This window comes from Drosophila albomicans, chromosome 2R, assembly GCF_009650485.2.
Source record: "Drosophila albomicans strain 15112-1751.03 chromosome 2R, ASM965048v2, whole genome shotgun sequence".
Taxonomy (NCBI): domain Eukaryota; kingdom Metazoa; phylum Arthropoda; class Insecta; order Diptera; family Drosophilidae; genus Drosophila; species Drosophila albomicans.
The window spans coordinates 20,230,317-20,252,377 of NC_047631.2; the positions used below are offsets into that span (position 1 = coordinate 20,230,317).

Sequence of the window (22,061 nt, forward strand, 5' to 3'; positions counted from 1 at the left end):
ACAACCACATTGTGTTTGCAATATTTTTTAATTCTTATTCTCATTTTATAATTGTGTTTAAAAATCAAGTTGAACTTTAAAATTGAAAATTTTGATGTAATTAAAAGTTAGTAAACAGTGCTTTCCAAAACATTTTCTGCGTGCAATATTCAATTAATAACCTCGGAAATATCGCGCTTTGTCAAGCTGCGAAGCGAATGCTGTTGTCACAATGTTCTCCACACTACTAATTTTATGCGACTCTTGTTATGACAAATTTTCATTTCAAAACGAAATTTTATGGAAATTGTATTTGCGATTTTCGTCGTTTGTCGAAATGAAGTGCAATTGTTTACGTGTGTTGTTTTCATTCATAAAATGAAAGCCCAAGCGGAAGTGCTGCGTTGTTGAAAATGATGGCTCATTGTCTATAATTATAATTGGTCACTGTGGTGGTAAAAGGCTTTTCAAGCCCGAGCCCATTGAATTGACGACAAGGAAGAATGGTGATTAACTGTAATGGAAATGAATCACAAATCGTAATGTAGCTCAAAGTCAACAAAAGCTGTGAGCGCAGATAACACAGATATTGAGAGTGGGTAAAAGAGAGCCAAGAAGCGGCGGAGAGCATTGAATAAACAATTGAATTTAGAAACTTAACAACTTGCACAATACAAGCAAGAAAACCGAAACCGAAACCAACATCGAGTCGAGACCTGGCCAACAAAATGTAGAGCGCCAAAAGGAATGCGTTATCAGTGCGTGGTGGTTAAGCTGATAAGATAAAAGTGTGGAGCATAAAACAGATAACGGCTAACGTTTCACAATCGAAACAAAAAAAAAAAAGAAAACGCTGACAGGTGGAGGCAGTCGACAGGTTTCGCCAACGCCCCAACTTCAGTCCTAACTGAGCGTGGCGCTGAATCGAACGTATTTTTCTGGCTCTTAAGGTTGGTAAAGTGGTCAACATCGATGAAAGGTGTTGAAAGAGTGTTGAGAGTGCGATAAGAATAATGAAATGCTGATAAGCTGCATGAATTGATGATGTCATCAAGTGAAAAACCCTTTTGATTGCTCAATTTGCAAGTGAAAAACTCATAAAATACAATATTTCCCAGTGTCATTTTGCATAATTTGCATTCTTTTCTTGTGTTATTTTACAGTGCGCCACGAAATACGTAAAAAACGAAAACGAATCGAGAAAAAAATACAATAAATATTAGATATAGTAGGTGATAAAAGGAAAAGTGAGAATGCGCTTCAAACTGTTTGTGGTCTGTGCGCTGGCCTGCGGCTTCATGGCCTACGTGCTGGCCAACGAGAATGTATCAACGGAAGTGGAAGATCAAATTATAAAGACCGTGCCCGCGAATAAAGCACCCAAAATTGTTGAAGCTGCCGAATTTGTCGAGATTCCCGAGGAGCTCAAAACGACACCCGCTGTCAAAAAGGTCGACAAAGTGTCGCCACCCGCAGCAGTCGCTCCGGCAGCAGCAAAGGCATCTTCTCCTGCACCAGCTGCGGCTAAGCCACAAGCCAAGCCAATTGTACAGGCAGCAGTGGCAGCGGCGCCAATGAAGCTGTTGCCCGTTGCCTCGAGTCGCGGCACCGATGACATTTTAACTGTGGCTGGACTGAAGCCACAGGCCAAATCTGGGGCACTAGTTATGCCATTGGAATACCTTGGCGAGCTGTACGATGTGGATACCAGTGGCTACAATTGGGGTAAGTGTACATGAACAGTTCGACAAAACGGAGCGCTGAATCAGTTCACGCATTACTCATACGCCGTGTTGAGCGTTTGCTTTATCTTATCAGCGATAATGTTCGCTCACTTGCTAGCTTACCAATATTTGCTCGATAACTTGTTCGACTTTTGGCGACGCAATCCCAAGCAGGTGTCTGTGTTTTTTTAATGTATTGGAGAGTTTACTTGTCTCTGCGTAAGTTGCCGTTTGGCTCTCGTAATTCACATTGCCAGTTTTGATAAGATAAAACACACATATTCTGGCATTAAATGCTAACGAATACCAAACAAAACAAGCCACAGTCACTGAGAGAGCGAGGATGAAAGAGAGTTTAGTATGCGTTCATTGGCAGCAATATAGTTAGCGGGGTCTTATTGAAAGTATGATTCAGTTTACAGCAATTCTGATAAATGACAGCGCCTGGTGCTAAATTGTAATTGAAACAGAGAACGGAACTGCACAGTAAAAGGGTCCCGTTAAGGCATTAGTCAGAGCGCTGATTACGCACCTTGATTAAATATTTGTGTTATATAAATGCTTTCGAACGAAATTCTCGAGAATTTCTAGCTATTTTTAGTTACTCATCGTTTGTCAATATGCTTATCAAAATATTTCGATTTTAGTTGCTATTCCTTCAGAGCAAAGTCGCATTTTGTTTGTTTTATGCATTTATATTTTATTTATGTCAAGTTCATTTAACTTATGTGAAGCATGATTAATGTCAATAGTTAGGGTATTCTATTTATTTCTTATTTATGGTCAAGTGGGTTTATCTTATGTTAAACATGGTGTGATTAATAACTAATAGTAAAAGCATTCTTTTTTTTATTTTTTTTTTATTTATTGTCAAGTTTTGTTATCTTATGTTGAACATGGCGTATGAGTAATATCTAATAGTTAGGGTATCCTTGGGAGCATGCACTAAATTAATAAACCGGTTGGTCAGTCGATTGCATATTCATGCACCCATCGAGATGCGCTGCTCGTACTCGGCAATGCGCAGGCGAACAGGGACAACGAGACTCAGGTCCTCCATCATGGCATGGCGTTGTGGTCGCAGCGTTGCAGCATTTGAGTTCTGACGCGAAATGGTCGCCCTCGATTTCTCCATTGAGGGTTTGCGACGCAATGAGCATTTGCGTTGCACGCCATTGTTGCCATAGGCTGTGGGCGGCTTTGCATTGGGAGTGGCAAACTGATAGGACGCTACATCAGGCACTGATGTAGCTGTTGCTGATGTTGTGGCAGCCAAGCGTTTGGGTTTAGGTGGCGGCACTAGACCGATGTTGCCGTTGCCATTGCCATTGCCTGTGGTGGCCACGCCCATCGGACGGCTGGAACGCAGCAGCGAGATAAAACGATTGGCATTGTTGTTGTTGTTGTTAGTGTTTTGGGCAGTGCTGCGAGCGGATTCAAAGGTGTTGGTTAGCTTGTTGAAGAAGTTGATTTTGTCGCTGACACTGCGTGTGGTTTCATCATGACCCGCGGCCGCAACATCATCAGCATCAGAATCAGCGATGTGGCTGCTGGAAGTGAATGTAGCGTTGCAATCCTGTTGTTCCTGTCGTTGTTGTTGCTGCTGCAATGTGAATTGTGGGATGTGCTCATCGGAGCCGTTATTGCGCTTGGACATTTCCAGCACTTTCTCTCGCAGCTCCATGGACCAACGCTTCTGGCTCTTGTAAAGCTGTGGTCGCAACTCTGGCAGCGGCTTCGCTATCGGTTTTGGTGTAGCCACCACATTCGCTTCTGGTCCGGTAATTGCCAATGCCAGTTCGCTGGTGAAGCGTGGCGTCGGCGGACGCGGCAAATGCTGCAAGTGTTGTTGCTTGGCTGGCAATGGAGTCGAGGTAATGGGTGCAACAGCAACTGCAGTCGTTGCAGTCATTTCCTCCTCATCGATGTCCATTTCAAGCTCGCTGAAGCTTGTCGCTTCGATTACCGGCACTGCTGCGGGCAATTTGTAGTTGTAGAATTGAAAGTTGAACGTGCTAATGCTCATTTTGCGATGATGTCTTTACACGACGACGTTTACAAACTGAATGTATGCCACTTCAAGGAAACGCTGCCCTTATATAGCTGCTACCACAGTTTGCTACCTGCATCCAGGAGGCAGTTTACCTGTTCAGGTAGTTGTTCAATCACGATGCGGTGGCCTAAAAAGTTGCCCAGATTAATGCGACATAAATCCTTGCCGCGAACTTGACTTGGCCAACATATTGCGTTTTCCGGGAATTAGGTAGCAAGCAAAAAGGAAAAAAGTAGGAGAATTGCAACGGTTTCCAATGAACTGCAACCCGAGCACGCGAATTTTGCGTATTTTCCGCGCACCAATTTACCCGAATCCACGATGGGCAGGACCATAAATCAGACAAATGTCGCGGCAATTCGTTCGCTAATCCCCTGTCCCGATGTATCCTACCGCATCTAAAAGTACAGCCAACAGTTTAGCAAAAACTCTTGTTCACATTATGCTGTGTTACCCAAAAAGGATTAGCGTGCCATGATAATATTTTATGGCCTGACAACTCTCGACACTCGCGATTCATAAATAGATTATAAACTCTCAAAAACTGATCCACAAATGTGACAGCTGTCGTTTCATAAAACAAAAAAAAAAATCAAAATGGAAAACTGGCAAAATTTTATGAGTTTCCTGGTTTTAGAAAACTCACAATTTTCGAAATCAACAGCAACTATTAATTAGCCAACTGCAGTCATCGACAATTATGGCGCATTATAAACACTCGCAAAATTCACTATTGAAAATCACTCTCTCAATACACTTAATTGACGGCTAAAAGAGTTCAGTTTGCTGTGCAGCTCAGTTTAATGGATAAAAAATTATGCTTCATTGCAAATTGATGCATTAATTGCCGCCTCGTTGGACAACAACAACAACAGCACATGCCATTGTCATAAGGCAGTTAATGAAATATTAAGTACGCAATTAAATCACAATATTTCACTGTATAAGACAATGGCCGAGCACTAGAGTGCTGTCAATTTTCATAACTTTAGAGGGTTTCAGCTGACAATAGGTTCTTTTATGAATTAAAAAAAAAGTACGGCAAATTTTTTGTAAGGTAAAAGAATTTCCCAGAGACACATTAATAAATGAGTAAAATTCATTAGTGATGTTTGAATTGTAATTAGATAAAGTGTAAGCAAATTACCTTGAATTGTTTGTCGTTTGTTTGCAATGACTATTTATAATTGAAGGTCACAACTAATTAATTATGTTATTAAAATCCAATTTAATGTTGAAAGCCACTCAATCCATGCTTTCTTTTGATTTACAAGACATAGCTTTAATATTTAATGCACGCATTGTAAATTTGCCAATTTAATAATATTACTACCATACTTCGACTTCAATTTAAAATCATATTCAACACACACTTTTTCAACCACAAATATGCCGCAATCTTTAGGTTTGCTACAAGTACAATTGCAATTTATTGTGCAAAACTTGCCTTGTTGTTTGTGGCGCTCGACAATTGGTCAGCTTAAATTGCCTTTAAAAAGGCAACGCCACAAGCAACAACAACAAAAAGAAATTAGAAAGAAAAATGTGTGGCAACAGAGAATGGGTAGAGAAAAAAGTGGCAAGGCAAAAGAGAACACACAGAAAATTGTAGCTGGCACAAGTTGGCAAAACTGAAATGAATATTAACTGTGACCTTTAATAGCTAAGTGCATGAGGTGGATGGGGCGGAGGCAGGAAGGAGGGGCCAACGAGCACGGAAGACAGTGTGCGGAGTTGCAAGCACGAGGCAGCAATTTTGTAAGTGAGTCAGCAGGAAGCTGCAAGAACTTAAGACGGGGCGAAGGCAAAGGCGAAGAAGTGGCAAGCCGACAGAAGACAGAACCGAGCCAGGCTTGTGGCAGGCAGCAGCATGTAGAAGATTGCAAGTGGCAACTGGGAAAGTTTTAAGTTTATGTGCCGCCCACAGAATGCATCCGGCCTAAATTGAAATGAAGTATAAGGCAAGAAAAAAAGTCTTTAGGCAATGTTCTGGGTTGGGTCTAAGTTTCTTGGGTTTCTGGTGGAATTGAATACGTAATCTCTCTGAGGATTAGGTGTTGAAATTTGAAATTATTACGTTTATAATTGCGCCAGCGTTCGCACGCACTCGCTGTTGACTCGACTTTAATGTGTACTTATCGTTACGTGTTGCAGATCCCAACAACAATGTGGCGCCACCGGATACGGCCTCAACCGCTGCTGGTGGTTATACAATTACCTCCGCCCGTCTCGCCGAGCTGCGACAAAATTTCATGTACTGGTTCTTCGACAAGGACATGTATGGTGGCCGTGGCGACTATCAGTTTGACATTCATGCCTCGATGACGCAGCTGCACAAGAATCTGAACTTCCAGATGCCCTTCTACGGTTTTCGTTTCAACTACACACGCGTAAGTCTCTCCTCTTCCTTCAATGATGATGATGATGACTCACAAATTGAATTCAATCTCTATGTTGATTACAGCTCTCGCTTAATGGCTACTTGGAGTTCTCTGACCCACCCGAATATCTCACCTATCCACTGGTCTTCCCCATCAAGGACTGGCCGGTTAAACGGGATCCCTCGTTCATGGGCATCTTCTTCAGCAAGTGTCGCGTTGGCCGCATCTATCCCACTGATATCGACCAGCGTACACCCGGCGTTTACTGGCGGTGAGTTAAAATGTTTGACTATCTCTATTTGCTTCCGACATGTGCTGCTCGTTTGCATTTATAATCACAATTATTGTTGGCTTCTTTGCCCATTTGCATATTTAAAATCACTTCAAGCATCACACACACACACTATCGCCTGCTGTTTTTTCTCAGTTTTGTTTAGTTTAGTTTCAGGATTTCTGTTGCACACACGCACACACACACATAGTGCAGCATGTTTGCGCAATGGTCGAGCTCCATTTCCGCTTGCACATTGTGTGCAAGTATTCGTATTCATACTCGCAAACTCGTTGTTATTGTTTCTGACTAGTTACTGTCATTTATTGCCACAGCATTTCTGCATTGTTTGCACAACAACCACCTGGCTCCGGCTCCGGCTCCGGCTTTGGTTCAGTTGGGACTAGGGTTTGGGTTCTGGGCGTATTTTGGGGGCGAGGTTGTCGGTTGGCTTGTGCGCCGTTCCGCTATCTGCCTCGCATTTGTTACCCACTGAGCTGTCAGTGTTGCTGATTTCAGCAACAGTCATTTCTGCGTGCATCCATTTCAAAATGGCGACCACACCGAGCACACAGGTGTGTGGCAACCAACAGAGCTGGCTAGCTAAATGACTTAAAAAAAAGGCTAATTGACTGTATGAAAAATTTAAACAAATTGCAGCTTAAATAATACTTGTTTTTTGCTCATGATTTGTCTAAAATCTGTTGCTATTTTAACATAATGTAAAATTTAATGCTAAAACATTGCACAAAAAGGATTATTTTTTGTATGACAAATTTAAAGAAATTAGACTTTAAATGATACTTTGTTTTTGCCTCAAGAATTGTCTAAAGTCTTTTACTATTTTAATGTACAGGTGATATCTAAATTTTAAGGCAAAAAGTTGTAATTATAAGATTGATAAATTTGAAGAAATCAGAGTTAAGGTAATACTTGTATTTTCTAAAGAATTATTTAAAGTCTTTAGCCATTTTAAAGTGAAATTGTTTGAAAGAAAAATGTATAGACAGAACTTTAAATAACACATGTTTTTGTCTTAAGAGTTGTCCAAATCATTTGCTATTTAAAAGCAAAATTTATAGCTGAAGCTTTGCCCACAAAACAGCTGTTGCAGCTGTCAAGTCTAGCTAGTTTTTGGCTTAAATAAATACACACGTCTGCACTGCTGTCATTTGATATCGATGCCAACTCGAGCCCATCACGTGCGAGTATACGAGGCAATTTCATTATGTCGACGCCATCGGGAGCTTGGTGTTCGTTTATTTTTTTGTTTGGCTCTACTCGAGCTCAGTCAGGCTCTGGGTTTTGGTGGGCATTGCATTTTTCATTGCCATGCAACTGGAGCATCATTGGCAGGAACCAAATGGATGAGTAAATTGGATATTCAACGCCCAAATGCCTCGCCTGCTTTACGCTGACGTTGTGCAACACAGTCCATAAAGGTGGATATTTTGCATAAAGCCCATTTGGATATTTTGTTTTCACTAATTTCAGGAATAATTAAATTCACTTGTGACTGCACATTTGCCAAAAACCCAAAATGTTCATGGTACATGCACTAAAATTATGCGTTCAACTTTTTGTTTTGCTGTTTATGCAAATGAATATTCCATTTCGTTGGCCTTGCTGACACACATACACACACACACACACACACACAGACATAGAATATATCCTTTCAACTTTTAGCACTGCCAAGCTTTGTATTGTAATTACCGAAACAAAAATATAATAAAAGCAGAAGCAGAAAGAGAGAGAGAAAGAGAGAGCTAGAGATATTGCATTAATTAGCCGCACCGTTGTCAACATCTAAATCTAACCTAAAGTTTTTTGCCATGTTGTTGGCATATTTCTTTTGACTTTTATTCGCGTTATGCTTGAGAGAACATTTAACACATTGAAAACAAGGAAGAATTCAGCGGTTGCTGGTATGATTTATATGCTTTTGCTTTAGCTAAACTCTCTGGCTTATAAAAAAGATGACAGATAGCCCATAAATAACATTGAATTGAAATTGTTAGAAAAAAAGTGGGACATAATCCAATAATACAGTTTAGTAAAAATGCTGAAAAATCTTCTATGAATATCACGCGACCATCTCTAGCTGCCTGGAGGACCGAGTTGGCCAGTGAATGTCCAGCTGTCGACAAATTGGTGCGACAAAGCAATTAACGGGCTGTAAAGCGCATTTGTTGAGCAGAGAGACAGAAAGAGCGCACTCTAGTGAAAAACTCAGCGAAAAAAGAGAGCGAGGCGAGGCGATGCGATGCGAGACAATATGACAATAGTAGTATGTGTTGTAGCCACGGCACGTCCAATGCATTTTCATTTTCCATTGCCATTTGCCATTTCCACTTCCATTTCCATTTTCATAGTTTTCATTTATATGTCGAACAATATGTCAAACCAGCAAACGCCGACGCGCAGCCCTTTAAAAATTGTTTGAAGGGCAGTGAATTAAGCGTGGGCGTTTGGTCCAGTTTGGTGGACGGGTTTCACATTCTGGCATTTAATTGTCTTGGCAAAAATGCTGCTCAAAACTTTGATATGTGTGTGTGTGTGTGTGTAGATGTGTGTGGGCAGCCATTGCAATGGCTGGAATTTAATTTAAATAACTTTGCAAAGAGCAAAAAAACAGCAGAACAACGTCAATTTTAATGGATGCAGAAGCAGAGTAAATTCCAGTTACAGAACCCCATCGCACATCAATTTAATTACACGCTTAACGAATGCTTCCAGGATTAGCCCAAACCAAAGTCGATTGGCAACTGCATTACGCATACGCCACGTGGCGTCGTTTAACTCTGCTGTGAACTTGCCAAGTTTTGTTTGCACTTTACTTTTTGCGTGCCATGCAGGGCTTGGCCATTAAATGTGCGTTGAACGCACGATTAATTACACACGCCTGTGAATTAAAAAGCTGGCAACAACAAGTCGAAGCTTAGATGCTCTATCAAAAAGTTGTGCATGCAATAAAACGCTTTTAAATTGCGAATTTCTTCTAAAGTACGTGATACTCGTTTTGGTAGGGTATCCAGCATTATGCCCTTTTGCTAGCAAAACTTTCTCAAAAGTGTTTGTTAAGCGTTCAAGTGTGTAAATCAGCGGCGTTGAGCTTTTAATTGTTGTTTGCCAAGGGCAAGCAACACAACGGCGATAATTCTCTGTGGGCGTGGCGCAATTAAAACATTATGTTGAGGGGCGTTTGCACGTTCATTTCCATGCTGAATGTTCAGCACAATTAGACTGGTCAACACGCTTATTCCATGCTTAGTATTGCGTCTCGAGTTGATCTCTCTAGAGTCCTGTGCTGTCTGCATCTCTTTAAAGTTCATGCTGAATATTCGACTATACTTAAGTTGATCAACTTTTCGTCTGTGTCTGTCGTTGGCCCATTTTGTTGAACTATTTTTCTTTTACGATTGCGAGTACTACTTTTGAGCACAGAGCTGAAAGACGGGCAAAGACGAAGCATTCCGTGCAGCGTATATGCAATTTTCGCCATTTTCTTTAAGTACGGCCATTGTTTCACTTTCATTTACACACACATACAGATATACAGAGCAAGAGATGAAATTGGGCCAAAAGTAAAAGAAAAGTTAGACAGAGACGTTGAGAAGGATGTCGGACTGTTTCATGCAAAACTGTGAAAAAGGCATTTTAACCCAAAATGCAGACAAAACTGCGGCGTCGACGGCGCCCGAATGTATGCAATAAAGTACATAATGGCGTAGTTCAAGAACTGGCACGCCAAAGAGAGAGAGAGAGGAGAGAGTGGAGAAGGGAAGGACTATGGAGGTGGTTTTGCCTGTAAGAGACGCTGGCTGACGACTGGCAAAACGAGCAGCCCAGCGTTTGTTATATATGTGCCTTGTGAATTTCCATTACTTTTGTTGCTCTGTCGCTGTTACTGTGTGTGTGTGTTTGACTGTCTCTGTCTCTATGATTGTGTGCTTGTGTGTGTGTGTCTGAGAGTGTATATTTAGCTTTTAGCTTACTTGCACGTGGAACTCGTTGGCTTGGTTTGACTTGGCTGCTGCGCGCGCATTTTTAGGCTGTGTGACAATTTTGCCATCTTTCTCACAATTTTCTTTTTCTTTTCATTTTTTTTATTTTTATTTTCTTTTTTGTCTATTTCGGCTTGAATGTCAATTGCAGACATTTAAAGTTTCATGGCAAAGGCAGCTGAGCCCCGAGTTAAGGTTGCTTGGTAGGTGGGGCAAACAAATGATAAACTATGCAAGTGCATGTGCATGTGTCTCTGTGTGTGTGTTCAGTTGTCTCTTTGTGGTGTGAGGTTTTTACTATGTGGTTTTTCTGCTTGCCTTTATACACATTTCTACCCAGTAAACATGGGCATGAATAGCAAAGGATTATCACAAGCAATCTATCAAACTTTAAAGTGTTGCTCCCTTTCTATCTTTCTGTACAAACTTTTACTTGATTAATATATTTATTTTACGTAGCTTGTAAAAATTACCAAAAATGATGTTAAACTTTTTGTTGAGTTCCTTAAATTTTAAGCATTATTTTTAAGGTATTCAAGAGTCGTGCACAGTTCATATTCCGTTTAGTGTTTGTTTGTGCTGTATGGCTTCTATTTTAACATCATGCTGGCACTTTTTGCGGCTGTGTGTGCTGGCCTTTTTTGGCTGTTGGTTGCGCTAACAATGTGGACAGCATGTGTTTTCAGTCTGTTGAGGCTAAAATGCAATTTATTTTCGATTGCCAGCTGCTGTCAGTTATAATTTATGAGGGCCCTAATTGCATCAAAATACCGAGTAGGAGGACGTGTACTTGTTAACTAGCAAATAGGCTGACGAAGGGAATGCGAGCGAGTTTAGTTTATAGAATAATGTGATGGCAATTTCATGTATTTTATCTACATTTATTGCAATTTATTTGCATATGATTTGCGCGTTGAATTGTAAATAAATAAATGTTGCTCATACGCCGCGTTGTGTGCAACGCAGCTGTGTGATGAATGCACATCATGAATACACGAGCACACTGTAATGTTTTTCCCAGTTTGCTGTGCACTTTGGTGGCAGCTACAGCGGTGTCGACTCCTGCTACTGCTGTTTTGTTTGCTTTAGTCGTATGGTAGTTTTTACCATCGAGGGAATCGATAAATTGTTGCATGGCTGCATAAATGCAAATAGTGCACAGACTCGTACATTTATCAATGTTGCAACTTACACTCAACACATGCTGCACAAACAACAAACATTTCGATTTTTTCGATTTGTTTCGTTTAGCTTCGACTGCCATAAATATTTGCAATTTCATTTAATTGCAAAACTCTTTGTTTGCGAGCTCTTCGCTTTGTAAAGCTTCAAAGGACTCCAAAATGAAAATACGAATAAAGTACATATATCAGTGTCATCATAAATATTGTTTTATTCAATATTATGTTTCAATAATTAATGCACATGTAACTAATAAATAAGAGTCTTATTGTTGATTAGAGTATTAAATGCAGCAATTTACTGACAGTTAATAAATAGTTTAAATTGTTTGAATATCCTCAGGATTGCTAATCGACTTTAATTTTTCGTATCTTGAAACTCAGTTTATGGCTGCATGCAACAAATTGCCAAATGAAAATTGAACAAGACAAGCAAGCAAGGGGCAAAGTTTGCCGGCGTGCGTTGTGTGTAATGAATAATTAAGGAAAATAAATCATACGCAACGTTGTCAGAAACCACTTGAAAGTGTTCACGCTGCGTGAGAGCGCAGAATACGAAGAATCTTAATTAATATATGACCAAAAAAGAAAAAAAAAGAAGAACATGCTTAAAAATCAGTAGTCTGGCCGTGTGCTGATTTATATGCCAAACATCAAATCCATTTATCTTCATACTCGTGCAGAACTCTGACGCCTTAGAGGATTCCCAGCCATTGATTTGATTTCACATTAGACTCATACTTTTTTATGTATTTATACTTTATATACTTTTGATACTTATGCATATCTGCATATCATATATATTTTCAGTGTGGTACGTGATCTGATGGGACGCACGGACCGTTTTGGTGTCGAGGTGCGAGAGCGCACCATGTGGGATATTCGCACTGGCGTTGTGGGTGCTGATACCTTTGTGCCCAAGCACGTTGTGATCGCCACTTGGAAGAATGTCTCCTTTGCCGGCGGCATTGACAACTCGCTTTTTACGGTAAGTTGCTGCTGACAACAACACTTGAAACTTTGTGGTAAACTAAATTTTCATTTCAACATGCAGACAAACACATTCCAAATGGTTTTGGCCACCGATGAAGTCTACACTTATGCCATCTGGAACTATGCGGTGCTTAATTGGTTGTCGCATACTGAAGCTGGCGGCGATACGACCAAGGGCGAGGGTGGCACTCCAGCATATGTAAGTCACATAATTAAAGTTCTTCTTCTGCTTAAGTATTTTAGGTAAAGTCTTGGCATTCACAACCACATTCAAAGTCGCAGTCGCAGTCGCATTCGCAGTCGCACTTAATTAAACACTTTACACAAAGGGGAAATTCACTTACACACAGCTCCCTGGTTCCCTCACGCTCTCTCGGAGACGAGCACAAAAGCACGCGAGCAAAACAAACGGCGCAATTTTCATTAATGGTTGCCGAGCAACCAGCGGGCAAAGTTTTGTGCACAGTGTTTCACAGTTTCAGTTTGCGAATCACTTTTCAGTTGCCGCACATTTAATGCATTAGTTGCATGTCATAATTTGTGTTGCAAAACTGAAAATTATCTCGACATCAAGCAATGCAATTTTCATTCTACTATTGTCTTCTGACATATCTGTGACCAGATGTGCAGACATGAGCAAAGCAATGTCAACAAGTTTTACTCAAGCGTATTAAAGTTGTCACTAACACGAATGAACGCAAGATAATATTGAGTCTCTGTTTAGTCACATTTAATCAAATCATTAAAGAGAAGATATCTAAAATAAGTGCCAGTAAATTCATTAAACAACATTGTTTTAGAATATATATACTCTAAAACAATAATTATTAGAGAGCATGCGGCAGTCGCATTTCGCTTTTAATTATGTTTGCTGCTCGTTTACATTTTGGTTATTACAACTTATATTAATTAAGCATCCAGTTAGAACTTTGCCTACATGATTGCAAATTGTTGCGCAAATTGAATTTGCAATTTATAACATTTGGTCAAAAGTTTCAAATTGCACAGACCAGACAACCACTTGTTTTGTAAATTAATTGGAATTCAAATTTATTGCATATGCAATTACCGAAATAGGGGAAAGGTTGTGCTCATCAAAACTGTTTGTTTTATGTTTATGCAGGTCGGTTTCAACGCTGGCAACGGCACCCAGGCTTATGAGTATAAACCTTACAGTCAGAACATGGTCATCAGGGACTTGGCCAATCGTGGTTGGGGCAACGGTTTCCCAGGCCGACATATTTTCCGCCTCGATGAACAAATTCTAATCGGCTCGTGCAACAAAGATATAGGTGCGTATACGTAATATGGTGTAATGGTTGAAATACTAAAATCTGTTGTAATATTTACAGATGCTGCGCTGCTGCCACTGACCTTTGCTCCCGAGTCGGGCAATATGTTGGGTGGCCAAGTGGTAAACATAACTGGACCCTGCTTCGATCCTGATATACGCGTCACCTGCCATTTCGATACCGAATCGGTGCTGGGCACCTACGTCGATCGCAATCGTGTGATTTGTGTGCAGCCCTTCCTCAAGGCCGAGGGTTATATACGCTTCCAGATCTCGGTAGGCACTCAGCGTTTCAAGTGGCGTGGAAAGTACTTTGTGGAGACACCCGCCGCGGCCACCGAGAAGATTTTCTTTGCCACCGACGATGTGCACAAGAAGAATCCCAACGAGATTCGCATTACCTGGAATGCCTTCAATTTGACGTCGAATGCCAACGCGAATGTTATGATTTCACTGTGGGGTTATCGTGAAACAAAAATCGAACCACAACTCGAATACATTGATGTCATCGAGGCCAGTCTGACAAATACGGGCAGCTATGTGATCACGCCCTCCAATTACCTCAACCGCCACAACATCAACAATGACATGCAGTTTGGTTTCCTGCAGATCAATCTGACCCAGCCCGACCAATACTCCAACCTGGCGCTTAGTCCGTAAGTACACTAAGTGCTGATGTTATCTATCATACGCCACGTTGTCCAGCGCTTGTTCGCTTGCTCTGGCTCCGGCTCCAGCACCGGCTCCCGCTCTGTGTTTATTATGTTTTAATTGACTTTTAGTTGTGTCAGCTGCCCAGCCCCCCTGTGTCGTTCATATTTTTATTCAATTTGCCACAGCAATTTCAAAGAGCTGTCCTCAGTCAACTCTAGCCATCGACCTTCGGGCATTGGGGACCAATCAGTTTGCACAGTGCACTCTCCTCTATCTCGGTTTCTGTTCTCTAGTGGCGTGCCGTAGACAACGACAGTTTGTAATTACAGGCATTGGCTAATCAATAGCTTAGCGAAATGTGTTTTCGATGGCCGCAGCTACTTGCCACTTAACTCAGAGTGTTGCGCTACTGTCCTCATTTGCATGATGGCTTAAGCCTTTTTCTTATTTAACTCTACAACCACTTCACATACCCTAAACATGCAAAAATTACTCGTGGGCTGTCTACAAATTTAGAACATATTATTAGTGTTAATTAAAAATTCCCCAAAAGTTTCTCAGCTCGATTTAAAAATAGACAAAGTCAACTCTTAATTTAAGCATACATTTTAAATGGAGTTTCAATTCAGGGTATCAACCAGTCGTGGTTTTCTATGCGGTTCGCATTTTGTAATTATTTCGCACTTAAACTCGAAGTATTTGAAGCTGCTCAAGGCTCATAAAGAACGACTATAATAAAAATTACAAGCTGCCGAGGAAATTCTTTCTCAAACTGCAATATAAATACTGCGAATAATAGAAATAGCTTTGGCATGTTTTTTTTTTTTTTGCGCCCCAGTTATCCCCCCATGTTATAATCGAGTAGCTGCATAAAAGTTTTGTTGAATTTTTAATGATTACTTCTGCAGACTTTTATATTAAGTTGAATGCGAGGCAGAAAATTTAAATTCGCTAGCGAATTTTCTGTGCGAAAATTGGCCCAATTGGCAGCGGGCTAAAAACTCTTATGTTTGGGATTTAAGTTTATGATGCCTTTGGGTGTCGTTACATTCTACTTGGAGCCACGTGGCTCTCTGTCTAGCTGGCTGGTTAGCTGCCTGATATATAGTATTTCAGTTTTTTAGTATTTAATTTGTATTTGATGAGCAACACGCGCCACAGTCGAAACGTATGCGAAATGCACTTGAAAATGTTTTCATTTCATGCGCAAATATTAGTTTGAGCTTGGGCCCACAGTGCGTATGCTTGTTGTGTGTCGATACGAAATTGTAACTAAGAGTTTGTGTGTTTGTGTTAATTCTACAGCATCCTGTGGTCACGGCCCATTCCGCTGGCCTGGTATATGGCGCCCCAATGGGAGCAGAAGCATGGCAAACGTTGGCCCCGCGCTCTATGCGATAATTGGATCCGTGCCGACCGATTCCTCAGGTAAGTCAAGGTCCCAGGCAGGTCCTGCTAAGGCTGTGCCCCTGCGGCTGCATTTACATTTTGTGCTAATTAAAAGCTGCCTAGTGTCCCCAAAAAACAAACGCTGGCCGCCTAATTAAGCAGACAGCTCGGCTTGTACCAAGCAAAAAATTATCTAAATAATCTGAATAATACGAATTTGTAATACAGAAACTTTGCCGCCGACTTGCCGCTGTGTCCCTGCACCCTGGAGCAGGCTGTGCTCGATAAGGGTCGCTTCCGGCCGGATCGTGAGTGCGACAAGGACTCGAACCCCAGTTGCTTGCGTCATCGTGGAGCTATACATTGTGTCGTCAGTGGAACGCCAGTGTAAGTTGACCTGTTTCATTTTGTTAGATAGAAAACTTTATAATTGTATTTCCTATATAGTGCCCAAGGTGCTGAGCAGCAGTGTTGCTACGATCGCTATGGATTCCTGATGTTGACCTACGATCAAATGTGGGGCTCACGTCCACGCCGTATTCACAACCTGGGCAAGATGCCGTGGAACGAGGCCAGCAAAGTGCCATCGCTTTCGATGTGGTTCCACGATATGCGTCCCTTCTACTCTTGCTGCTATTGGCAGGAAGAACAGGCTGTGGGCTGTGAAACTTATCGCTTTGAGCGTCGTCCTTCTCAGGATTGTGTTGCTTATCAGGCACCTGGTGTGGCTGGCGTCTTTGGTGATCCACATTTGATTACATTTGATGGCACACAGTACACGTTCAATGGTTTGGGTGAGTTTGTGTTGGCTCGCAGTACCGATCAAAGCGAACGCTTTGAGGTGCAGGGTCGCTTCCAGCAGATGCCACCGAATTATTATGGCCAGGTGATGGCCACTCAGCTGACTTCCGTTGCCATGCGTGGTAATACAACAACGACAATTGAGGTGCGTCTGCGCCCACTGCATGCTCGCTGGCGTTATCGTCTGGATGTGCTTGCCGATGGACGAAAGGTGTACTTTGATCGCGAGAGCTTGAAGTTCCAGCACTTTGATGGCGTCACCGTCTATACTCCAACGTATCTGCTGAATCAGTCACAGGTTGTGGTGCAATTTGATGCTGGCATTGGCATTGAGGTCGTGGAGAACGAGGGCTTTATGACGGGTCGTGTCTTCTTGCCGTGGAAGTTTATTGTAAGTAATCATTATAAGCTTTCATTTTACAAATTGAGGAATAATGATTTTAATGATTTTCTTCATGAAGTAAACTTATAAAAACATCATTAAAATAGATGGATCAAAAGCATCATTAACATGCTTTCCTTTTCCTTTTTCATTTTCTTACATCTACATTTACACTTTCATAAAACGATAATCATCATCACTGTTATTAATTTGTTTGCTGCCTGCCTAATTCAATTGCTTGCAGAATAAAACTGCTGGCTTGTTTGGAAACTGGAGCTACAACAAGTTGGATGACTTTACGCTACCCAATGGCCAAGTGGCCTCCATCAATACCAACGACATGCGCAGTCTGTATTACAACTTTGGCCTCAAATGGATGCTCACGGATCGCGATGTCTCTGGTGTGGGTGCAGCGTTGTTTACACGCGAGTTTGGACGCATGGCCAGCTACTATTCGAATGCCTCGTTTGTGCCGAACTTTGTGATGAACCCGGTTGATTTCTTGCCCGCCAATCGCAGCTATGATGTGGATCGTGCTGAGGAGTTGTGTGGCGAGTGTTCACAGTGTGAATATGATTATGCAATGACGCTAGATCGAGATTTGGCGCACTTCACAAAGAACTATTACGAGACTTTGGTCAACATGCAGACGGAGAATGCACAGTACGTAAAAGAGAAAATCTCTCACTTTGTGCAGCTGTTAATTCTTGAATTTCTTGCAGACGCGTGGTTTCATGTGGCGTGCTGCAAACGCCGCGCTTTGGACGCAAGCTCAGCTTTGACTTTATGCCTGGTGCAAAGGTTGCATTCGAGTGCAATGAAGGCTTCATTTTGGTGGGTGATCAGCGTCGGGAGTGCTTGGCGAATGGTCTGTGGAATTTACCTGAATATGGCTACACCGAGTGTCTGCGTAAGTTTTGCACATTTTCTCATTTCACATTTTATTTTGTTGTTCGTCTTGTTGTGGAATATTTTGCTCATCGTCAGCTATATTGCTGAATTGTTGCCCCTTCTTTTTCTTTGTTTTTGGTTGACCACGTACAGGTGAAGTGTATTACACGCGTCGGGTCGCTTTCATTGCAATTGGCATTATCCTGCTCGTTATTGTCCCGCTGATGCTGTGCATTGTGTGCGGCGTCTATCGCTATCGTCAGAAGCAGTTGAAGGAGGATCCCCACTGGCAGATGCCTGTGCTGCCGCGTTCACGAGCCGGCTCGGCGCGTAATTTGCGTGTGCTGAACTATGATCCCGAAGACGATAGCGATACCGATGCGAGCACGCTGAAAAAAAGTAGGTCCTACGATAAAGTATATCGCACGAACGAACCATTACCGGGCAAACCGCAAATTGATTTTCCAGCTAAGAAATGGGATCTGGACATGAACGACGAGGATGTGACATCATCGGAAGGTAGTGATAATAGAACAAGCACAAAACGTGCCACGGACATTTCCTACATTAATAAAACTAACGCTGCCCATGCAACAGGTGAGAAACCCAAGCAGACCGGACGTCGCTCCCTCCGCTCTGGCTCCGGCACCGAACTGAATCACGATGGCACCGCCATCGACGATGAGGCTGGCCATCACGACGATGATGATGACTACGATGAGGGTGACATACACACGGGCACCGTCCATCCGGCTGGCTACCATCAGCCGCTATCGCCCGAGGAAGCCGACCACTTGCATCAGCAGCAATACAGCCCGACGTTCAGCGGCGTCGATAGTCGCACAAGTGGCGCCAGCTCCATCAACTACACGCCCCAGGCAGCGGCACAGAATCGCTTTGGTGGCGTGCCCGTGTTGCCCAACAACACGCAGTACTACAATAGGCCGCCATCGGGTGTGCCACAAGCAACTGCAGCTGCCACAGCAACGCCTGTGCGCATTGCGCCCACACAGCTGACGCAAGACAGTGGACTGCCCTCACCACCGCTGCCACATGCCACATCGCCAACGCCATCGGTGCAAAAGTCCACAGAGGTTTAGGACTTGCCACCAAAACTCATGCATTCCATACTACATTTGCCTAATGTGCACAGGCTACAAAGTTCAAATTTGTATAACTAATTTCATACACACACATATAACATAACATATAACATTACTATTATACTACCTAATAATTATTGTACTTGTATTGTTTAACTTTGTAAATTGCCCACCTGTCATCGTAATTTGTACTCGTAATTGTTTCTGCCGTTCTTCGACCATGACTTTTGCAATTTTCACCACTTACAAAACAATACAACATATATACTATAGTCCTATGCATAATGTATAACCCAAATAGCCCAAGAATATTAACTTTACTGTTTACTGTTTACATTTTATTATTTAAATATTTCATTCAACACAAGGGAATTTGTTCTTGTTGGACATTTTGTACATTTTGCCACTGGTTACGAGTTAAACAATTATCTGTTTTTGTCAATTGTAAAGTTCATCATTTAATAAATAATAAAATACTTTGTTAATACTAAACTCGTATGTTAAAGTTTCCCACAATTTTCAGCGTGCTCACATAATGCCAATTGTTACATGAAAGTTGACACCTCGCTCTGTTTTTTGTCAAGTAAATTGAAAGTTTCCTTAGTACCTGCATCGAAGATAATCCAGCGAATGTCTGTCAATTTTCTGTAATAATTTGCATAACGAGCAAAACCAAATTGCATTCACAATTTACACTACGCAACACACTTAAGCACAGCTTCATAAATGTAGATAAACACGCGATTGAAAGCACGAAAATAATTCCTTGTATATATCATTTCAATGATTCGATATGAAAAGCACTGAAATCTTTTAAAGCACTGAAAGTAAATTATTTATTCTAGAACTAAAAATAAAAATAAATCGCTTTGACAACATTAAAAAAAAATTACATTAATATTTCAATGATTTTATACCTAATATTAAATTATTTGAAACCTTGAATATACTTTTGCAGTTACAAAAAATTATAAAGGGTTTATAAAATTTTATAACTTATATTATAAAGATAATAATGATTTCGACTAAGTTCTTAAATAAATTATATCAAAATTCAAATACTATTTTATCATAAAATTTTAATTATTATTCGATATTCGAAAAGAACTTGGCTGTTACAAAATTTTACTTTAGAGTTTTTGTAAATTTGTTTTGTTGCGTAGTGTAATGTGCAATGCAGTGCAAAGTGAATGCCACGAAATGTATAACGAAGCAATAGGGCCACAGGCAGAGACATTAATCTTGAGCTAACTGTCACGTGTTTCCCCCGCCTTGGACACGCCCCACACCTCCACACTGTGGCACGCCCTGGGAGCACAGCACAAATGTATTGTGTGCATTACGCTGTTGTCAATCAATCTTGAGCAAATTGATGGACAAGTTGCTCTTACTTATGTGTGAGTAAGTATGTGTGTGTGAGCCGTATGTGTGTGTGTGTATGTGTGGGGCGTTGTCTGTCATGGTTTGAAAATTTCGCAGCATGACGATGCGCTCAAAAGTAGGCAACTAGTTTGATGCTCTCGATGCTGAAATGGATGGCCATGAATAGCTTTAGCGAGAAATGAAGACCCGAGTGCTTGATTAATTTATGAATATCATTTCTCAACTGGCAAAATACGTGGCCAACAAAAAACATTTGTTCGCATTCCACTTTCCGTTCATTTCTTTCATTTCTTCTTGTGGCTGCACCTTTAAACTCACGCCCTTGCAGGTCACGAAGAGCATTCGGCCCGGGTGGCAAGCATATCCCTGGGCATGGTGTTGCTTATTGTGATTCCCTGTCTGCTGTTGCTCGTTTGCGGTGCAAATTATTGGATACGCGAGCAAATTGCCAAGGAGGAGGCCGAAGCAGCTGCAGCGTTGCTCCCGAAGTCCAAATGGAAGCGACCGGTGCGAATAGAGAATGGCAACGAGAATGCGAACGTGGAGATTTGATTATCGCGTTAATGAGGCGCATAATGTGAATCATGTGATGGGATTTAACAGCTCGTTGTTCAATAAACCTAGACATAAACTATACTGCACTTGCTATTTATTTATTACCAATAAAAATGTAACTATACAAACTAATTCTCTGAATAAATTTATTAAAACACATTTTCAGGGTTCAATAAGATATTTTATTTATTTATACTTTTAGGTTACATGTATGTTTTAATATATTTATATTTATCGTAGATTTAACATATTTAACATTTACACGTTTACATAGAGCAGGACAGATAGAAAGAGAGGACGAAGGAGTGAAAGAGTAGAATGCAATTTCAGCTTAACTTTTTGTAATTTATGTTACAATACATTATTATGAACTCTCAATCATCTCCCGACTCTATTAACACTTTCAACTGATTTGCTATCCAACAATGCATTTTAATTTACTTTATTTGCATCTTAAGCTAAAACACATAGTACAAGTGACTTACAAGAACTTTCAGCTGAACAGTTAAGTTAGGTATCTAATAGATTGCAGTTATCATCGTATTCGTATTCGTAACTTATTGATCCGTTAAACAATACAGTTGATATTATGTGGTTATAATGCTTTTGGGATTTATCTTCTTCGAAATGTGATGGCTTAAGAACTATAAAGCTATTTTCAGTTTAAGTATAGTACTCATAGAGATTTGTCTTCATAACACTTACATACATACGTACGTATATATTGCCGATAGTTCGAATAGATGTACATTAAATTTCACAAGCGAATACACATATTATTATGTTGTCTTTGTTTTTGGATGAACTTTGGTTTTTCTTATCATAGTACTTAGTTGAGTTACGAATGCTGTTGCTTTGGTTCATACATATATTTGATAATTATCTGATTATTTGGTTATCTTTGGTTATTATTATTTACTTTGTTTGAGTGTAGTTCTTGGTGCAGTTGAGTTTGCTACATATGCTTTTGGTTGTTGTTCTTGTTGTTGTGGTCAATTGCCCTGTATATTAGTTAGTTGTGCG

At 41.0% G+C, this 22,061-nt stretch overlaps 2 protein-coding genes across 6 annotated transcripts; one reads left to right on the forward strand and one right to left on the reverse strand.

The window, feature by feature from the left end:
- Positions 1-824: 824 nt before the first annotated feature.
- On the forward strand, positions 825-21,135 carry LOC117574607 (protein mesh). 5 transcript variants are annotated; one of them, XM_034258494.2, is made up of 16 exons: positions 826-929; positions 1,143-1,704; positions 5,911-6,146; positions 6,221-6,408; positions 12,407-12,584; positions 12,651-12,788; positions 13,713-13,881; positions 13,942-14,536; positions 15,840-15,962; positions 16,152-16,310; positions 16,371-17,115; positions 17,351-17,769; positions 17,829-18,016; positions 18,151-18,396; positions 18,466-18,516; positions 18,595-19,828. In XM_034258494.2, exons 2-16 carry the CDS (start codon positions 1,233-1,235, stop codon positions 19,095-19,097), a joined length of 4,410 nt encoding a protein of 1,469 aa, XP_034114385.1. In that variant the 5' UTR covers positions 826-929; positions 1,143-1,232; the 3' UTR covers positions 19,098-19,828. The 5 variants fall into 5 exon arrangements, with proteins under 5 accessions (XP_051863813.1, XP_034114385.1, XP_034114384.1 ...); XM_034258493.2 differs by having other exon boundaries at positions 18,151-18,516; XM_052007852.1 differs by having other exon boundaries at positions 18,466-19,828.
- LOC117576751 (protein bottleneck) lies at positions 2,579-3,815 on the reverse strand. The gene has a single exon (XM_034261784.2). It carries the CDS (start codon positions 3,727-3,729, stop codon positions 2,686-2,688), a length of 1,044 nt encoding a protein of 347 aa, XP_034117675.1. The 5' UTR covers positions 3,730-3,815; the 3' UTR covers positions 2,579-2,685.
- Positions 21,136-22,061: the final 926 nt, after the last annotated feature.

Bases quoted from the DNA above. Each gene is read 5' to 3' on its own strand.
- LOC117574607 (XM_052007851.1), top strand. From the start codon at position 1,233: ATGCGCTTCAAACTGTTTGTGGTCTGTGCGCTGGCCTGCGGCTTCATG. The intron at 6,147-6,220 runs GTAAGTCTCTCC...TGTTGATTACAG, and splicing joins TTCGTTTCAACTACACACGC to CTCTCGCTTAATGGCTACTT. The intron at 13,882-13,941 runs GTGCGTATACGT...TAATATTTACAG, and splicing joins CTCGTGCAACAAAGATATAG to ATGCTGCGCTGCTGCCACTG.
- LOC117576751 (XM_034261784.2), bottom strand. From the start codon at position 3,729: ATGAGCATTAGCACGTTCAACTTTCAATTCTACAACTACAAATTGCCC.